General features: G+C 40.7%; 1 protein-coding gene across 2 annotated transcripts in view; it reads right to left on the bottom strand.

The window, feature by feature from the left end:
• The window catches only part of OPHN1 (oligophrenin 1), a 366,891-nt gene that overhangs the window by 150,778 nt on the left and 201,210 nt on the right, over positions 1 to 14,903 (bottom strand). For both annotated transcript variants that reach the window (XM_025373107.1, XM_025373108.1), the window contains exons 8-11: positions 13,847 to 13,951; positions 11,900 to 12,029; positions 8,295 to 8,395; positions 3,314 to 3,405 (exon numbers count right to left, since the gene is read on the bottom strand). In XM_025373107.1, the coding sequence (XP_025228892.1) occupies positions 3,314 to 3,405; positions 8,295 to 8,395; positions 11,900 to 12,029; positions 13,847 to 13,951 (428 nt within the window). The remainder of the gene's footprint in view (positions 1 to 3,313; positions 3,406 to 8,294; positions 8,396 to 11,899; positions 12,030 to 13,846; positions 13,952 to 14,903) is intronic.

Here is a 14,903-nt window from a genome sequence, read left to right as displayed (position 1 = left end):
AGATGCCATCTTGGAAACAGAGACCAGGTCCTCACCAGACACTGAAACTGCTTGGACTTCCAGCTTCTAGAAATGTGACAAATGAATTTCTGTTGTTGATATATTACTGAGTCTCAGGTATTTTGTCATAACATCTCAAATGGACTAAGACACTACTAACTACCCAGAGGTATCCTAAGTTGTTATGCTCTTTATGGTCTTTTTAGATCTTTGTGACTCAACTGGAATTTTGAGATTAACCACACTTTATGCAAGGTATAAAGTCTCCTTGCTTTCTCTTGGCTACCTGAGCCATCAGGAAAACATTTTTCCTTCCACAAATTCTATGATAAGATGAGACCTCTCCTAGCGTCAAAGAATGATAAAAGCAATGCCAAGAGAGTTCAGCCACCCTGGATAAGTAACTAGGCCTCTCTAGACCTCGGTTTCTTTATCTGAAAGGGTGCTGGAACACAGGAGCTGGGAGGTCCTTTCCATTACTGATATCGTAGGAATCCTGTTCTACCTGCTGGAATCATGGGGCTCCTGTCCTACCATCTCTTACTTCATTAAAGCACCTCTTAATGACAGTCTTGTGGTTACTGGCAACAATATATACTTCCACAGCCACCTTGAATGGGGTCATCCATTGTTAACACAGAAATGATAGAGATTCACAAACCAAAATTCAAATAACATCACCTCCTTCATGTGACTGTGGTGACAACTAAAGGAAACTATACACTTAAATGGCTGATAACAGTGCCTGTCACAAAAGAGGTACTTGGCAAATGTTAGCAATTGTTTTTATTTTTATCACAATTATTTTTGTTGCTATTGTTACTAAAACATTTCAAGCTCTGCCTTGCTATGAGCCTGTCATTTTAAATACTGCTAAGAGCCTAAATTTAGAACCAGGTGCAGTGATTCACACCTGTAATATGAGCACTTTGGGAGGCCGACAGGGTAGAATCACTGCAAGCCAGGAGTTGAAGACCAGCCTGGGCAACATAGCAAACCCCCACAGCTACAAAAAATAAAAAATTAGCCAGATGTGGTGGTACACACCTGTCAGTCCCAGCTACTCAGGAGGCTCAGGCAAGAGGATCACTTGAACCTGTGCCAATACAAACCAACCTGGGCAACAGAGTAAGACCCTCTCTCTAAAAAACTAAAAGTTAAAAAAATAAAAAATCTTATCCTCTCTTCCTGACATAGAAAAAGGTGACTCAAAGAGCCCTTTGCTCTGTGCTCCAGGGAATGTGAGTACAGCTGCCTGATGCCTGCTAGGAAGCCTGACTCTCTTCCTTATATCAGATTGACTAGCCAGAAAAGCAGATGTCATGTCACTCAAAAGACTCCACATGCAGAGAGGGGCCTCAGCACCTGTTCATTATTATATTTAATGCTCTATTTTGCAGTTTGTTTCTTCTGCTTATAATAGACAATAGAACAAAATTAAAAACAGCATGGAGCCAGGCACAGTGGCTCATGCCTATAATCCCAGCACTTTGGGAGGCCAAGGCAGGTGGATGTCTTGAGGCCAGTTCAAGTGGAGCCTGGCCAACATGGTGAAACCCCATTTCTATTAAAAATACAAAAATTAGCTGGACATGGTGGCACATGCCTGTAGTCCCAGCTACTTGGGAGGCTGAGGCAGGAGACTCGTTTGAGCCTGGGAGGTGGAGGTTGTGCACCACTGCACTCCAGCCTGGGCAAGAGAGACAGATACCATCTCAAAACAAACAAAACAAACAAAAAGAAACCAGCATGGGCTTTGCAGACCGGAGACCTACAGACTAGGGTTTGAGCTCAGCCTCACCACTTACTATGTGACTTTAGTTGGGCAAGTCAGTTAAATGTATGTGGGTCTCAGTTTCCTCACTGGTAAAATGGGTGGGGGGGGGTGGTAGATTAAATGAGGGAATGCTTTGCAAAGTGCACAGTATATAATAACTAAAAGTGTAGATGTATCAAAACTTTAATCCCTGGGTTCTAGTGTCAAAATTCTTCAGCATTCTGGGATAAGAAAAAAACACACTTAAGAATAAACATCAAATGTAGTACTTATCATGAGCCATGCATAGCACCAGGTACAAGAAACATAAATTGATCCTAGCCCCTACCCACGGGGACAAACTGTTTGCAACTGCTTGAGTTGGGGATATTATTTGCATAAAAGGGAAGCCACAGCCAACATTAATTTTCCTCTTCCTACTGGAACTGAGGCTATCAGGAAAATGAGTGACAGTCTCGTGGTTACTGGCAACAATATATACTTTCAGAACCATCTCAACTGGGATCATCCATTTTTATCAAAGAAATGATATAGATTCACAAATCGAAATTATGAGGGTCAAATGATAATCTCTCAATTTTGAAATAAGGAAACAAGCTAAGTCCTTTATTCCCTGATTTTTTTAAAAATGCCCTCATCATTTAGTCTGATTGTTATGATCCCAGTCACTGCTAGTTTTGTTCACATGATATTGTAATTCACCATTCAAGTTCCTTTCTAGCAATCTGATCATTTTGCAAAATTCTATTCTATTACTAAGTATCTAACACATAGAAATAAAAAGTTGAGATAAAATCTAGAAACAGATTTATTCTGTTTATTTTGGTACAACCACCCAACTATAAAGCATGTCTTTCTCCACAATAATACCAAATGCGCTCATTTGAAATTTTAATGGTTAAAATTCTCCTCTGATAAAACTGCTCAGGTTCAAGTAAAAAAAAGAAGGCACTTGGGAGAAACAAACACAACGAAGTCCAAAATGTGCAAGCCTTAGCTCTAAGATCTGAAAGGTGATAATCACACTATTTCCAGTTCATATGAGTATCTGTAAAGTAGGGAAGGTCTGCATCATTTTTGCACCAAATGGGAGGAAATGACTTTCTAATACACCATGACCCTCCACCTCATCTTCCCTCCCTCAAAAATGCGTGCGAATTCATTTGTTCTTTTATGTGATATTAGGAGATTTAACAAAGAATGAGCTTTGTTATCCTTTCCTTCTTGCAGGATCACCAAATGTTGACCTTTTGCACATATGATAGCAAATTAAATCCCAGGAGAGACTTTTTCTTCCTAGAGCAAGTGAGGCAAAGCTGACAGAAGCTTGCACAGAGAAAAGCAGCACTGGGCCAGGTCTAGCAGGGATCCCTGGGAAGGGCAGTCAGAAGAGCTGGCTTGAATAGACTCACAACAAAGTCCTGAATAGACTTACTCATTGTCATCAACGTGGGATGATGGAAGAAAATAAAAGACCTACCCAGGCTAAGCATCTGGCACGTGGAGACATTGCCAATTCACAGCGGCACAGCTTACCTTTCATTAGTTTCTATATCAAAACAGAACCTCTTGTCTATAGACTCCGTCTTCCTTCTCACACAGTACTTCAGTGTTAAGTCCAAGGGCCCCTGGTATGAAACAAGAATTAACAGGCAATTTTTTAAAAAAGACACAGAAGCTGTTTCTGCTTCCTACAGTGTCTTCAGTGTCACTTGGAAGGCGTCTGGTCAAGGCAGCAGGAGCAATGTGTAGACTCACTGAGAATCTTGTCCCTTCAAACAGTATTTGCAGCAAGATGGCAGATGGTTTCTCCCCGCTCCAAGAATCAATGGCTGAGACCAGGAGAAATTGTTCAGAGTCATCCAGCACTCTTTCCCAAGAAGGAAGACTTAACAGGAAGCTCAATACACATCATGTAAGGGGAGTGTAGGAGAAATGGGCTGCCTGAATGGCATTAAGTGTACAGAATAAAATTTTCATGAGGCCTCTAGGGAGGGAAATTGTGACAGGGTAAGTGGCTGTCTAAAACCTCCCTTAGAAAGTCAGGGGGTAGCTGAGCAAGGAAGCTTCCATTAAAGTGGCAGATGAAGGAGGGGAGAAAAACATTTCTGTCCCCCAACATCCAGACTCTTTAGGATGACAGAAATCACAAACTTAATTGCTCCAAAGGTAGTGCAAAAGTAGAGGAAATAGTAAATGTGTGTATTAGTCATGGTGGCATTTGATATTTCATATGTGCGGCAAGGACAGGTGGCCCACTTTAGTCCTGTAGGTAATTAAGGGAATTAAAACCCGCTGTGTCCACAGACTAAAATTCTGCAGTCTCACCTTGTTCAGATTCCCTTTCTTATCTCAACAGAGATCATGTGATAAAGGAAAGAGAAGTAACATTTATCACTTACTGTGTGCCATATATTACACACTACATATTCTTTTTTTTTTTTTTTTTTTTTTTTTTGGAGACGGAGTCTTGCTCTGTCATCCAGACTAGAATACAATGATACAGTGGTGCGACCTCAGCTCACTGCAACCTCTGCCACCCAGGTTCAAGCGATTCTCCTGCCTCAGCCTCCTGAGTAGCTGAGATCACAGGTGCGCACCATGCCCGACTAATTTTTGTATTTTTAGTAGAGATGGGATTTCACCATGTTGGTCAGGGTGGTCTCGAACTCCTGACCTCGTGATCCACCCACCTCAGCCTCCCAAAGTGCTGGGATTACAGGCATGAGTCACCGTGCCCAGCCTATGCCAGGTATTTTTAAGCCACTTTTCTCGTTAACAACCATTATAGAGAAGTGACACTTAAAGAGGTAAAACGGCATACTCGAAGTCATCCAAATTGGTATAGTGGAAATAACAACACACTAGAAAGCTTAAGACCTAGGGTCTTGTCTCAGTTATGCCATTTACCAGCTATGTGACCCTGGCCAAAACACAGCAGGTCATGCCTGTAATCCCAGCACTTTGGGAGGCCAAGGCAGGTGGATCACCTGAGGTCAGGAGTTGGAGAGCAGCCTGGCCAAGATGGCAAAACCCCATCTCTACTAAAAATACAAAAATTAGTCAGGCACAGTAGTGGGCGCCTGTAATCCCAGCTACTTGGGAGGCTGAGGCAGGAGAATCGCTTGAAACCAGGAAGCAGAGGCTGCAGTGAGCCAAGATCGCGCCACTGTACTCCAGCCTGGGTGACAAAGCAAGATTCCGTCTCAAAAATAAATAAATAAATGAATAAATAAATAAATAAATAAATCATATTCCATCTCCAAGTCTTAACTTCACAATCTATTAAATGGGAATAACACAACCCACTGTGGTATCTCAAGTTAGGAAACACTGCCCAGGTGCCTAGATACTATGACATACAAACTGGCCCATGTGGCTCATTACCCAATACTTCTTGCTCGTCAGCACACTCAACCACTTGCAGGCCAATCTGTCCTTGCTCCTACACTATAACAACTCAACTCTAAATTAATCCTTCAGTATGCTTTCCTACCCCCAAATTTGGGATGCCACGCATTAGTCTTTCAAAATGAGGGTTATGAGACAGTCACAGACTCACTCTATCTCTTTAAATTCTCAATGCCCTCAGCTTCAATGGCATTTCAGCTCAGGGACCTAGGCCCTGACCATCACTCCAATCTCATCTCCAGTGACTGCTCAACTGTTTAATGTCCCTACAATGCAAAAGTACTCTTATTTCACACACGTATCATGCTATTTCAAGATTGCATGACTTTGCCTATATTAATCCCTCCACCCAAAATGACCTTGTCTATCTTCTTTGCCTGACTAAGCTCTTACTTATTCTACAAACTGCAGTTCAGCTTTCACTTCCTCAAAAATCCTTCTTCAAACCAACACATTGCCCACTATGTGCTTTGCACATAATATTAAAATGTCCTGTTTTTAGGTTTAATTTCACCACTTGACTAGGAAGTCTTCAAAAACATGAACAGTGTTTTATTAATCTTTATACCTCCAGTACCTTGCAAATACTTAGTGCTCAATAAATGTTTATGAACTACTTTATCATCCTTACCACTTTTCTGATGAGGAAACTAAGACTGAGCAACATTAGGCAATTTACTCAAGGTCAAAAAGCTACCAGACCACAGAGCTAAAATTTAAACACAGGTCTGAAGATTCAAAATGCAGTACTCCTGACCACAAATTCCTAACAGGGAAGGGATGAAGATCTAATAAATTATCATTTGAGAAGGTGATCAGAAAATTGAACATGACAACACAGATGAGAGCTGACAGGCTAAAGTAGTAGAACCAACACTATAGTAAGTGCCATAGTCAGAAAGATGGCCAATTCCTGCATCTTCAAATTGGTCTCACTTCCTACACAAATTGGGGGCACTGACTTCACATAGCTGCTAGGAGGGCAAATGAGTAGCATGAATATGACAGAAGGGTCTAGTTCATTGTCTGGCACACAGCAGTTATTCAAGAAATAGTGGCTTTTGTAGTGTTCTTATTATTATGGTATCATTTATTTGTAAAATTTATAATTGTAAAATACAAACTAGTATTAGGAAGTGAAACAGAGAACTTTCAGGAAGAAACCACTTCCAACTCCAATTTGGGGAAATCCAATTAACTCCCACCACCTCCCTCTGCTTTGTAAGTGAGTAACTAAGTTCTCCTTTCCATTCCATAAGGAATACCACATTAAAAATGCTCAGGCCACCACCATTGCAGTTTTGCAAGCAGCTACTCGATGAAAAGAGAAGAGGGAAAGAAAAACTAAAAGGAGGGCTTGCTGGCATCTGTCAGGAGGATATGAAAGTGGTATCTGCTGACTCTGTCTCGGGGTTTGCAATAAAGCACCTCCGAGCAGCCTCAGAAAAAGTGCCTAAATGAAATTATTGTCTACAAGAGGAGCTTTCCTCTCTGGTATTTGAAAAGTAATGTGTGTAGAAAAATAAAAGAAAGAGACTGCAGGCCAGTGTTGCTTATAAGCACTTCCTAGTCAGATTAATCAGCTAAGTTCTGACTGACTTGGAACAAATCAGTGCTAAAACACAGGATGAATTTATTGGAACAACATTGAAAGGTGCTTTGGCAATTGGCAGACTGGAAACTGAGGAGGGTTTTGAATGAGTAACTGGCCCATGATAAAAGCACAGTAACGTGCCGTGGCTCACACCTGTAATCCCAGCAACTTGGAAGGCCAAGGAGGGAGGATCACCTGAGGTCAGGAGTTCGAGACCAGGCTAGCCAACATGGTGAAACCCCATCTCTACTGAAAATACAAAAATTAGCTGGGTGTGGTCGTGTGCACCTGTAATCCCAGCTGCTCAAGAGGCTGAGGCAGGAGAATCACTTGAACCTGGGAGGCAGAGGTTGCCGTGAGCCAAGATTGTGCCATTGCACTCGAGCCTGGGCGACAACAGTGAAGCTCCATCTCAAATAATAATAATAATAATAATAATAATAATAATAATAATAAAAAGATAGCTGAGGATTCCAGAAACTCTGTTTGATACAACATCTTCTACCATCCCATCACTGAAGCACATTAAAGCAGGGAGGTAAATCTTGTAGTTAAAAGACCATCCTCACTCCAAAAAAATTTCAGTAGCCTGCAAGCACATTTCCATCCTCTCTAATTCAATATGAGCAAGCCACACAAAAGAGATCTTCCATGAAAAGGAACAGCAAGGGAGAGAAACTGTCCCAATTTTTCTCCAAATTCCTCCCTACCTAAATTGGGTCTTCGTGTACTACTTTCAATGCTAACAAATAACTCTTGAAGCACTTCCAACAAACAATTTGTAAAGAGTGCAAATGCTTAAAAATCATGCACTAAGACCCTGTCTGAGAGCCAGTTAAAGGGGAAAGAGACACATTGAACTACTTTTAGAATATAAACAATCTGTCTAAAGATCAGCTTTTATCTTAAGAAATCCGTGTGTGTGTGTGTGTGTGTGTGTGTGTGTGTGTGTGTGTGTAAAAGATCAAGTTCTTCCAGGTGAGTAAACTATGTTTTCAGTGTGCTAAATTTATCTTGTCATTTTCAGGAGTGAGAGGTTTGGAGGGCGGAAAAAGAGAGATTAACTGCTTAAAGATATTTGAGTAGTACATAGAATGTGAGTATTGGTTACTCCAACCGTAGGCCACACACACACTCCTGCAAAAAAAGGAATTTTGGAATTCAATTCATATTTTTAAAACTTGTTATTTTAAAGAATCCAAGAGCAGAGAATTCTTAAAAGTAATTCATCCATATTTTTACATAGCTGACTGTACAATGTGACTGGCACTTGTAAAAATAACTGGTTTGAAAGACTACTGACACTTTCAAAAGGTTTGCTCTAATTAACACAGAAATTTTTCACTCAACTCAGTGCTATCTGACTCAAACTTAGGACAAAATGTACATATAAAGTCATGGCTTCATGTAACAGTGATGAACTTGATGATTTGATACTAAGTCAACATATATTCTTTTCTGAGAAACAGGCATAGATCCATTTCTAAAAATGTGGTGCAAACAAGAACTGACCTGCTTAGCACCTGGCTTCTGTTCCATAGGCGTCATGGTGAGTGTTTTGGTCTCTTTCTCATACTGGCAATAGTATTTCACCCAGGATATTCCTAAAGCCCCTATGAGGACAAGTAAAAGTGAGCAGACAGAGTAACTGTTTTAGCTATATAGGAAGTCAACCCCTAAGATTGAAGCTATTTACACATTGCTCATCAGAGTCAAACTTCAGATCCAGCCCCGCCCTTGCCCTGACTGCCATCCTTCCATAGCCACCTACCTACTGCACACAGGGAGATCCTAACCTTCACCAACTGCTTCCCACAGCTGCTTCTGGCTTGCTCAAAACCTACTCTCCCTGCCATGTTCCCTATAAATGGTATCACCATGTATCCCAGAAGCTGGAGACTATTGTCGTTTACTTTGCTGTCTCTGTAACTGTTCCATGTGATTGGTCATTGGGTTATGCCCCTTCTAACCTGTACATGACTCTACATATCTCTCTTTTAACTGTCTCCTCCTCTCCATTCCTTTTAACACTGAATTAGTTAAGAATCCTATCAGTGTTGTTTTTGTTTGTTTAATTTCTTTTTTTTTTTTTTTTTTTTTTGACAGAGTCTTGCTCTGTCACCCAGGCTGGAGTGTGGTGGCGTAATCTCGGCTCACTGCAAGCTCCGCCTTCTAGGTTCACACCATTCTCCTGCCTCAGCATCCCGAGTAGCTGGGACTACAGGCGCCCGCCATGCCACCATGCCTGGATAACCTTTTGTACTTTTTTTTAGTAGAGACAGGGTTTTACCATGTTAGCCAGGATGGTCTTGATCTGACCTCGTGATCTGCATGCCTCAGCCTCCCAAAGTGCTGGGATTACAGGCATGAGCCACGGCACCAGGCCCAGTGTCTTATTTTTTATTTATTTTTTATGAGACATATTTTTAAAAAACAAAAATTTACTATCTCACCAATTATTTCATTGGCCTTCTCTCTGATTTCCCTATTGTCCCCATCTCTGATCACTCCATTCTAATTCATTCTCCACTCTTTTGCTAGATTATTTTAAAAATATATCTCTATTTTTATCATTCCCCTCATTAGAAACCATCCATGGCTTTCTCACTATCTCCACCCTCCTTAGCCTGCCTACAATGCCCTTGATAACATGATTGAAAGTTACCTTTCCAGCTTTTTCTCTTGGCACCTCACCTCTATGTTCCTGTTTCAATGAATTACTTTTAGTTCCCACATAAAGAGGTAGCCATATAATTTCTAGTCCAAATCCAAGACTTATTTAAGACTGAATGAAGCTGTATTATTAATAATTACATCAGGACAGCAGGGGTAAAGCAGGACCATTCTTGGACAAGGGTCCTACAAATCAACTATGTCTATCCACAACCCTGCCTCTACTCATGCAGTGGTATACACCTGGAATTCCCTCCCTCCCTCCCTCCCTTTCTCTCTCCCTCCCTCCCTTCCTTCCTCTCTCCCTCCCTCCCTCCCTCCCTTCCTTCCTTTCTTTCTTGCTCTCGCTCTTGCTCTCTTTCTTTCTTTCTTATTTTATTCATTTTTGAGACAGAGTCTCACTCTGTCACCCAGGCTGGAGTACAATGGCACCATCTCAGCTGACTGAAACCTCTACCTCCCAGGTTCAAGTGATTCCCCTGCCTCAGTCTCCCAAGTAGCTGGGATTACAGGCATGTGTCACCACACCCAGCTAATTTTTATATTTTTAGTAGAGATTGGGTTTCACCATGTTGGCCAGGCTGGTGTCGAACTCCTGACCTCCGGTGATATGCCTGTCTCAGCCTCCCAAAGTGCTGGGATTACAGGCGTGAGCCACTGTGCCCAGCCATTCTTCCTCTTCTTTACCTATGCAACTCCCACTCATCATTCAAGTTCTAGTTCAAATACCACTTTCTTGGTGAAGCCTTTAGATATATGCCCCAAATACAGTGATCACCACATTTCATTATAATTATTGATATATTTGTCTATCTCTCCCATCGCTTTCCACTTCTTGGTGACAAAAATCATGGTTGATTCATTTTTTCAAGGGTGTCCCCAATGCATTGCACAGTATCTGGCAGAAACAGTGCTCATTAAGCATACATTCAACTGAGTAGCAATGTCATGCCCATATGACAAATCAGAATACTGGAGCACAGAAGGATCACACAGCATACAGCAGTGGTTCTCAACTAGGGGCAATTTGGCCTCCCAGGGGACATCTGGCAACACATTAGAGACATTTTAGGTTGTCACACCTGGAGATTACTATGAGCAAAAAGTGAGGAAAGGCAAGGGATGCTGCTAAATATACTATAATACACAGGACCACTTCCCAGAACTAAGAATTATCCAGCCTGAAATGTCAACAGCACTGAGATTGAGAAATTGTGCAACGCACAGTTGAAGAGATGAACCTGACAAGTGGGAGAATACAGCTTTGCAAATCACCAAAAGCGAACTGCTCTATGCGAAGAAAAGTGTGATAATTTCACTACTGAAGTGCCATGCTTTGTGAATTACAGTGATTTTTGCCACTGGCAGTCTCTGGGTGTGTGTCTTCTGTTTACTCCCCAGATATAATAACTCTGGGCAAGAACTGAATAACAGGTTTGGGGAGTATTCAGTCATAGTTCCAAGGGCAAATACAATCAAATCGCACATACAGGTGTGCATAATGTTACTGAGGAATTAGGAAAGATCAAATGCTCTACAACATTCAGTGACTAAACAAGTTAACCCACTTTCCTTAGTCACCAATGAAAAACAGATACAGTCTTTCCCACTGGAATCATGATGTTCACTAAGTGCTATAACAGCATCCATGAGCCTGAGCAACAAAAAATTCTGTCTCTACAAAAAATTCAAAAATTAGCCAAGCGCAGTGGTAGGTGCCTTTAGTTGCAGCCACTCAGGAGGCTGAGGTAGGAGGACTGCTTGAGCCGAGGAGTATGAGGCCGTAGTGAGCTATTATGGTGCCATCGCACTCCAACCTGGACAACAGGGCGAGATCCTGTCTTAAAAAAAGAAAAGAGCAAACACATGACCCTAATGCAGACGAAAATATAGGGTACTATAGTAGGATCATGGGTTTTGCCATTTCACAGATCTGAATTTAATTTTAGTCCTGACACTTGTTAGTTGTGTGACTTTCAAATGGTGACCTCTCTGAGCCTTAGTGGCCTTATGTGTATGGGTATAAACTGGTTGCAAACATTAAATGAGGCAGTGTTTTCAATGAACTTAGCACCATGTCTGGTACATAATAGGTATAAGAAATATTATTTTTCTACTTCCTTTCCTCTACTTCCCTTTTTTCCAAAAGAGTAATCAGAAGGATTAAAGAACAAATAATACCCATTTTGAATCTCAGAGAAAACCTTAGGTCTTATCACTACACAGCCTTTGTAAGACAAATCTTCAACTTCCTCTCATTTTCTCCTTTTTTTGCTTTTTTGTTTGTTTGTTTGTTTGTTTTCAGTATTCCCTGCCTGCGCTCTAAGGGAATTGTAGCTATCAGGGGTCCATGAACAGTAAGGGTGCCCAAAATTCAGAGCCGACAAGTGGCAGTAGTTCCTGGCTTATTGAAACCCAATGGATACCCCTATGTCCCCACACACATTTCTCTTGTGTATAGAGATAGCCTTCAATAGTGGGCTGTCCTGGAAGTTTGCATGTCTGGGGAGCTTCTTTCATCCTTTTCTTAAGTTCTTCCATCTCTTCTCGGGTACTGGAGAAATGATTTCTTGTCTGTCAAGACATCATAATGAAAATCATTATTATCATCATCATTACCATGAAAAAGTATTTCTTGGTCAGAGACTCAGTACAGAGTTTTCCCTGCTTACAGCATGTGCAACCACAAAGCAAAAAAAAGAAATGGTGAATGGCATAGTGAATGGAAAACAAGTTTACAGAGTCTAATGTTCCTAAAGACTACATAGGAAACAAAAATATAACGAGCAATATACTCATAAAATAACAACTGGGAGGCTTTTTACTAATAGGAATCACATAAGGCCCTAATAAGAAATCTTAGAATTCTGAACATGACTGATACCCTGCTTTACAACAAGGGAGATGTCAGACAAGGTTCCGAAAGGTAGCATTCTCATAGCAACTTCCAAGTTGTGTCTCAAAGTTATAGCCTAGTTGATACTAAATCAAATTCTGGTCAAGAAGATAAAATATATGAGAGGGTGCTCTCTTGGGAGAAGGGCTGACAGTAGCTATGTTTTCATACTCACAAATACCAAAACCTAATGATGAGAATAAATCTATTCAAATCTACACAACTAAAACACGATGGTAAGACATGTGTTGAAATGTGGGTATGAAAATCACTACAGATAAGTTTTTAGTACCCAGTCTTAAAATTACGACATGATGTTAGTGAGAAAGGTGATCTGTGCTGCCCATCTAGTTGGCCCATGCTTATCCTGTAAATAAGTCACCCATATGTATACATTCAAAGACTTGTTGTTACATTTGTACACATCAAGTGATATATAGAGGAAGATTCAAGGGATTAACTTGGTTGTAGTGGGAAGATGTTGTAAATCAGGAAATTCTGGAGAATGTGAGAGCCCCTAGTTCCTTTCTGCAAGGAGAGTATATAGAAAGAAAAAATAATAACAACTGTAAATCCCAGTCCTCCTAAACAACCAAGGGGGGCTTATTTTCACTATAACTTACCAGCATTTTTCATCTAAAACTACATATATATATTTCATGCAATTTAACATCCATTCTAAAGTCACCAACTCAGTAATGCCTTCTCTGACTCTACCAGGTAGCCAAACACTCTGAACTTTTTAAAAACCTTTGGCCTTGATTCTATTACAGCACTTATCATTATGGATTATGATTTATCTCTGTTTATTTCTGTCTCCTACAAGAAACTGTATGTTCCTTCAAGACAGAAAAACTTGCATGCATCCTCATGGCATGTCCAGTGCCTTTCACAATGCCTGGCACAGAGCTTATGTTCATTTTTTCCATAAACACTTGTTTAATCTGGGTTGAATAAAGGAACATGTAAAAGAATATATGTGAAAAGGATGGGAACACTGTGCCTACATGCCCATCTGTAAGAACCAGCATGACAAAGAAGGTAGAGAAAACCTTTAAAAATAATTTATGTGATGCTACTAATAAGTACTGAGAAAAGAGAAGACAAAATGAGTGTTTGTGGTAATAAAGTCCACAGTGAGAGTGTTTTGAATGAGCAGGGAAGTAACTTAAGGCCTGGGCTCAAATAAGCCTATAGCTGTGTCCTGATCTGAGAGACATGCAGCAAATTAGCAATACTTAATAAATATTGCATAGATGAAGGTATTGGTGTGTGGAAGGGTGGGTTTGAACAGCAGTCAGCCTCAAAAACAGGAAAGAGGTGAAAGTGGAAGAGCAAGAACAGTCTTATACACTAAATATTTGTGATCCACACCAGTATATCCCAACAAATTGGCTAGGATGCAGTAACCTAGAATTCCAAAAATCAAGGTTTCTGGGGCTGAAATTCAATCAGAATGAAAAGACCAGTGAGAAAAATCCACATGCAAACTCACATTCTGTAAACTGAGCTGGAGCTGCTGTTTGTATGGGAGGAAATCCTGTGTGAGCTCCACAGTCAGGCTGTTAGAAATGAACAGACTATGAAGAAAGGCCAAGACCTAGGGAAAACATGTAAAAATAACTTTATCACCAGCATCTTCTAATAAACTAAATAAAAGAAACATGAACTCACCAAAAAACTCCATGGTATGGCTGGGCATAGTGGCTCACACCTGTAATCCCTGCACTTTGGGAGGCCGAGGTGGGCAGATCACAAGGTCAGGAGTTTGAGACCAGCCTGACCAACATGGTGAAACCCCATCTCTACTAAAAAGACAAAAATTAGCTGGCCGTGGTGGCATGCGCCTGTAATCCCAGCTACTTGGGAGGCTGAGGCAGGAGAATCGCTTGAACTCGGGAGGCAGAGGTTGTAGTGAGCCGAGATTGCACCACTGCACTCTAGCCTGGGTGACAGAGTGAGACTCTGTCTCAGAAAAACAAAAAACAAACAAACAACAACAACAACAAAAAAAAAAAACTCCATGGTGTTTACCCAGTATAGCAGTCAAACACAAACTAGTCTACACATCACTGTTTTCATATCAGGTTAAACATTTACCTTTGACTCAGCTTCAGAAAATAAGAACTATTAACAAATTTATTAACCCAGAGCTTGCTCAGATCTCATATAAAGACATTCATCATTTGAACAGTATGTGAATGAACTGCATCTTTCCTCTATATATCCTCAGCAACCACAAACAATAGGTGCTCAATAAATATTTCTTGAATGAATGAAAGTAAATAAATAAATGAATAAAGCAAGATTTTCTACCTTACTTTAATGAACACTGTCATAATACTAAAAGATCAAAAGATTCTAAACCAACTTTAAAATTAGAAATGATTCACAGGGTTGCAGAAAAAGACATATAAAGGATATATAATATATATTTGTGTAAATTTTCAATCCCATTAAAAATCAAATACACGGGCTGGGTACGGTAGCTCATGCCTGTAATCCCAGCACTTTGGGAAGCCAAGGCAGGGGGATCACTTGAGCCCAGGAGT

The sequence above is a fragment of the Theropithecus gelada genome, chromosome X, assembly GCF_003255815.1.
Source record: "Theropithecus gelada isolate Dixy chromosome X, Tgel_1.0, whole genome shotgun sequence".
NCBI lineage: Eukaryota > Metazoa > Chordata > Mammalia > Primates > Cercopithecidae > Theropithecus > Theropithecus gelada.
The sequence above is the reverse complement of the archived record's forward strand: the minus strand, read 5'-3'. Positions and strand labels throughout refer to the sequence as shown.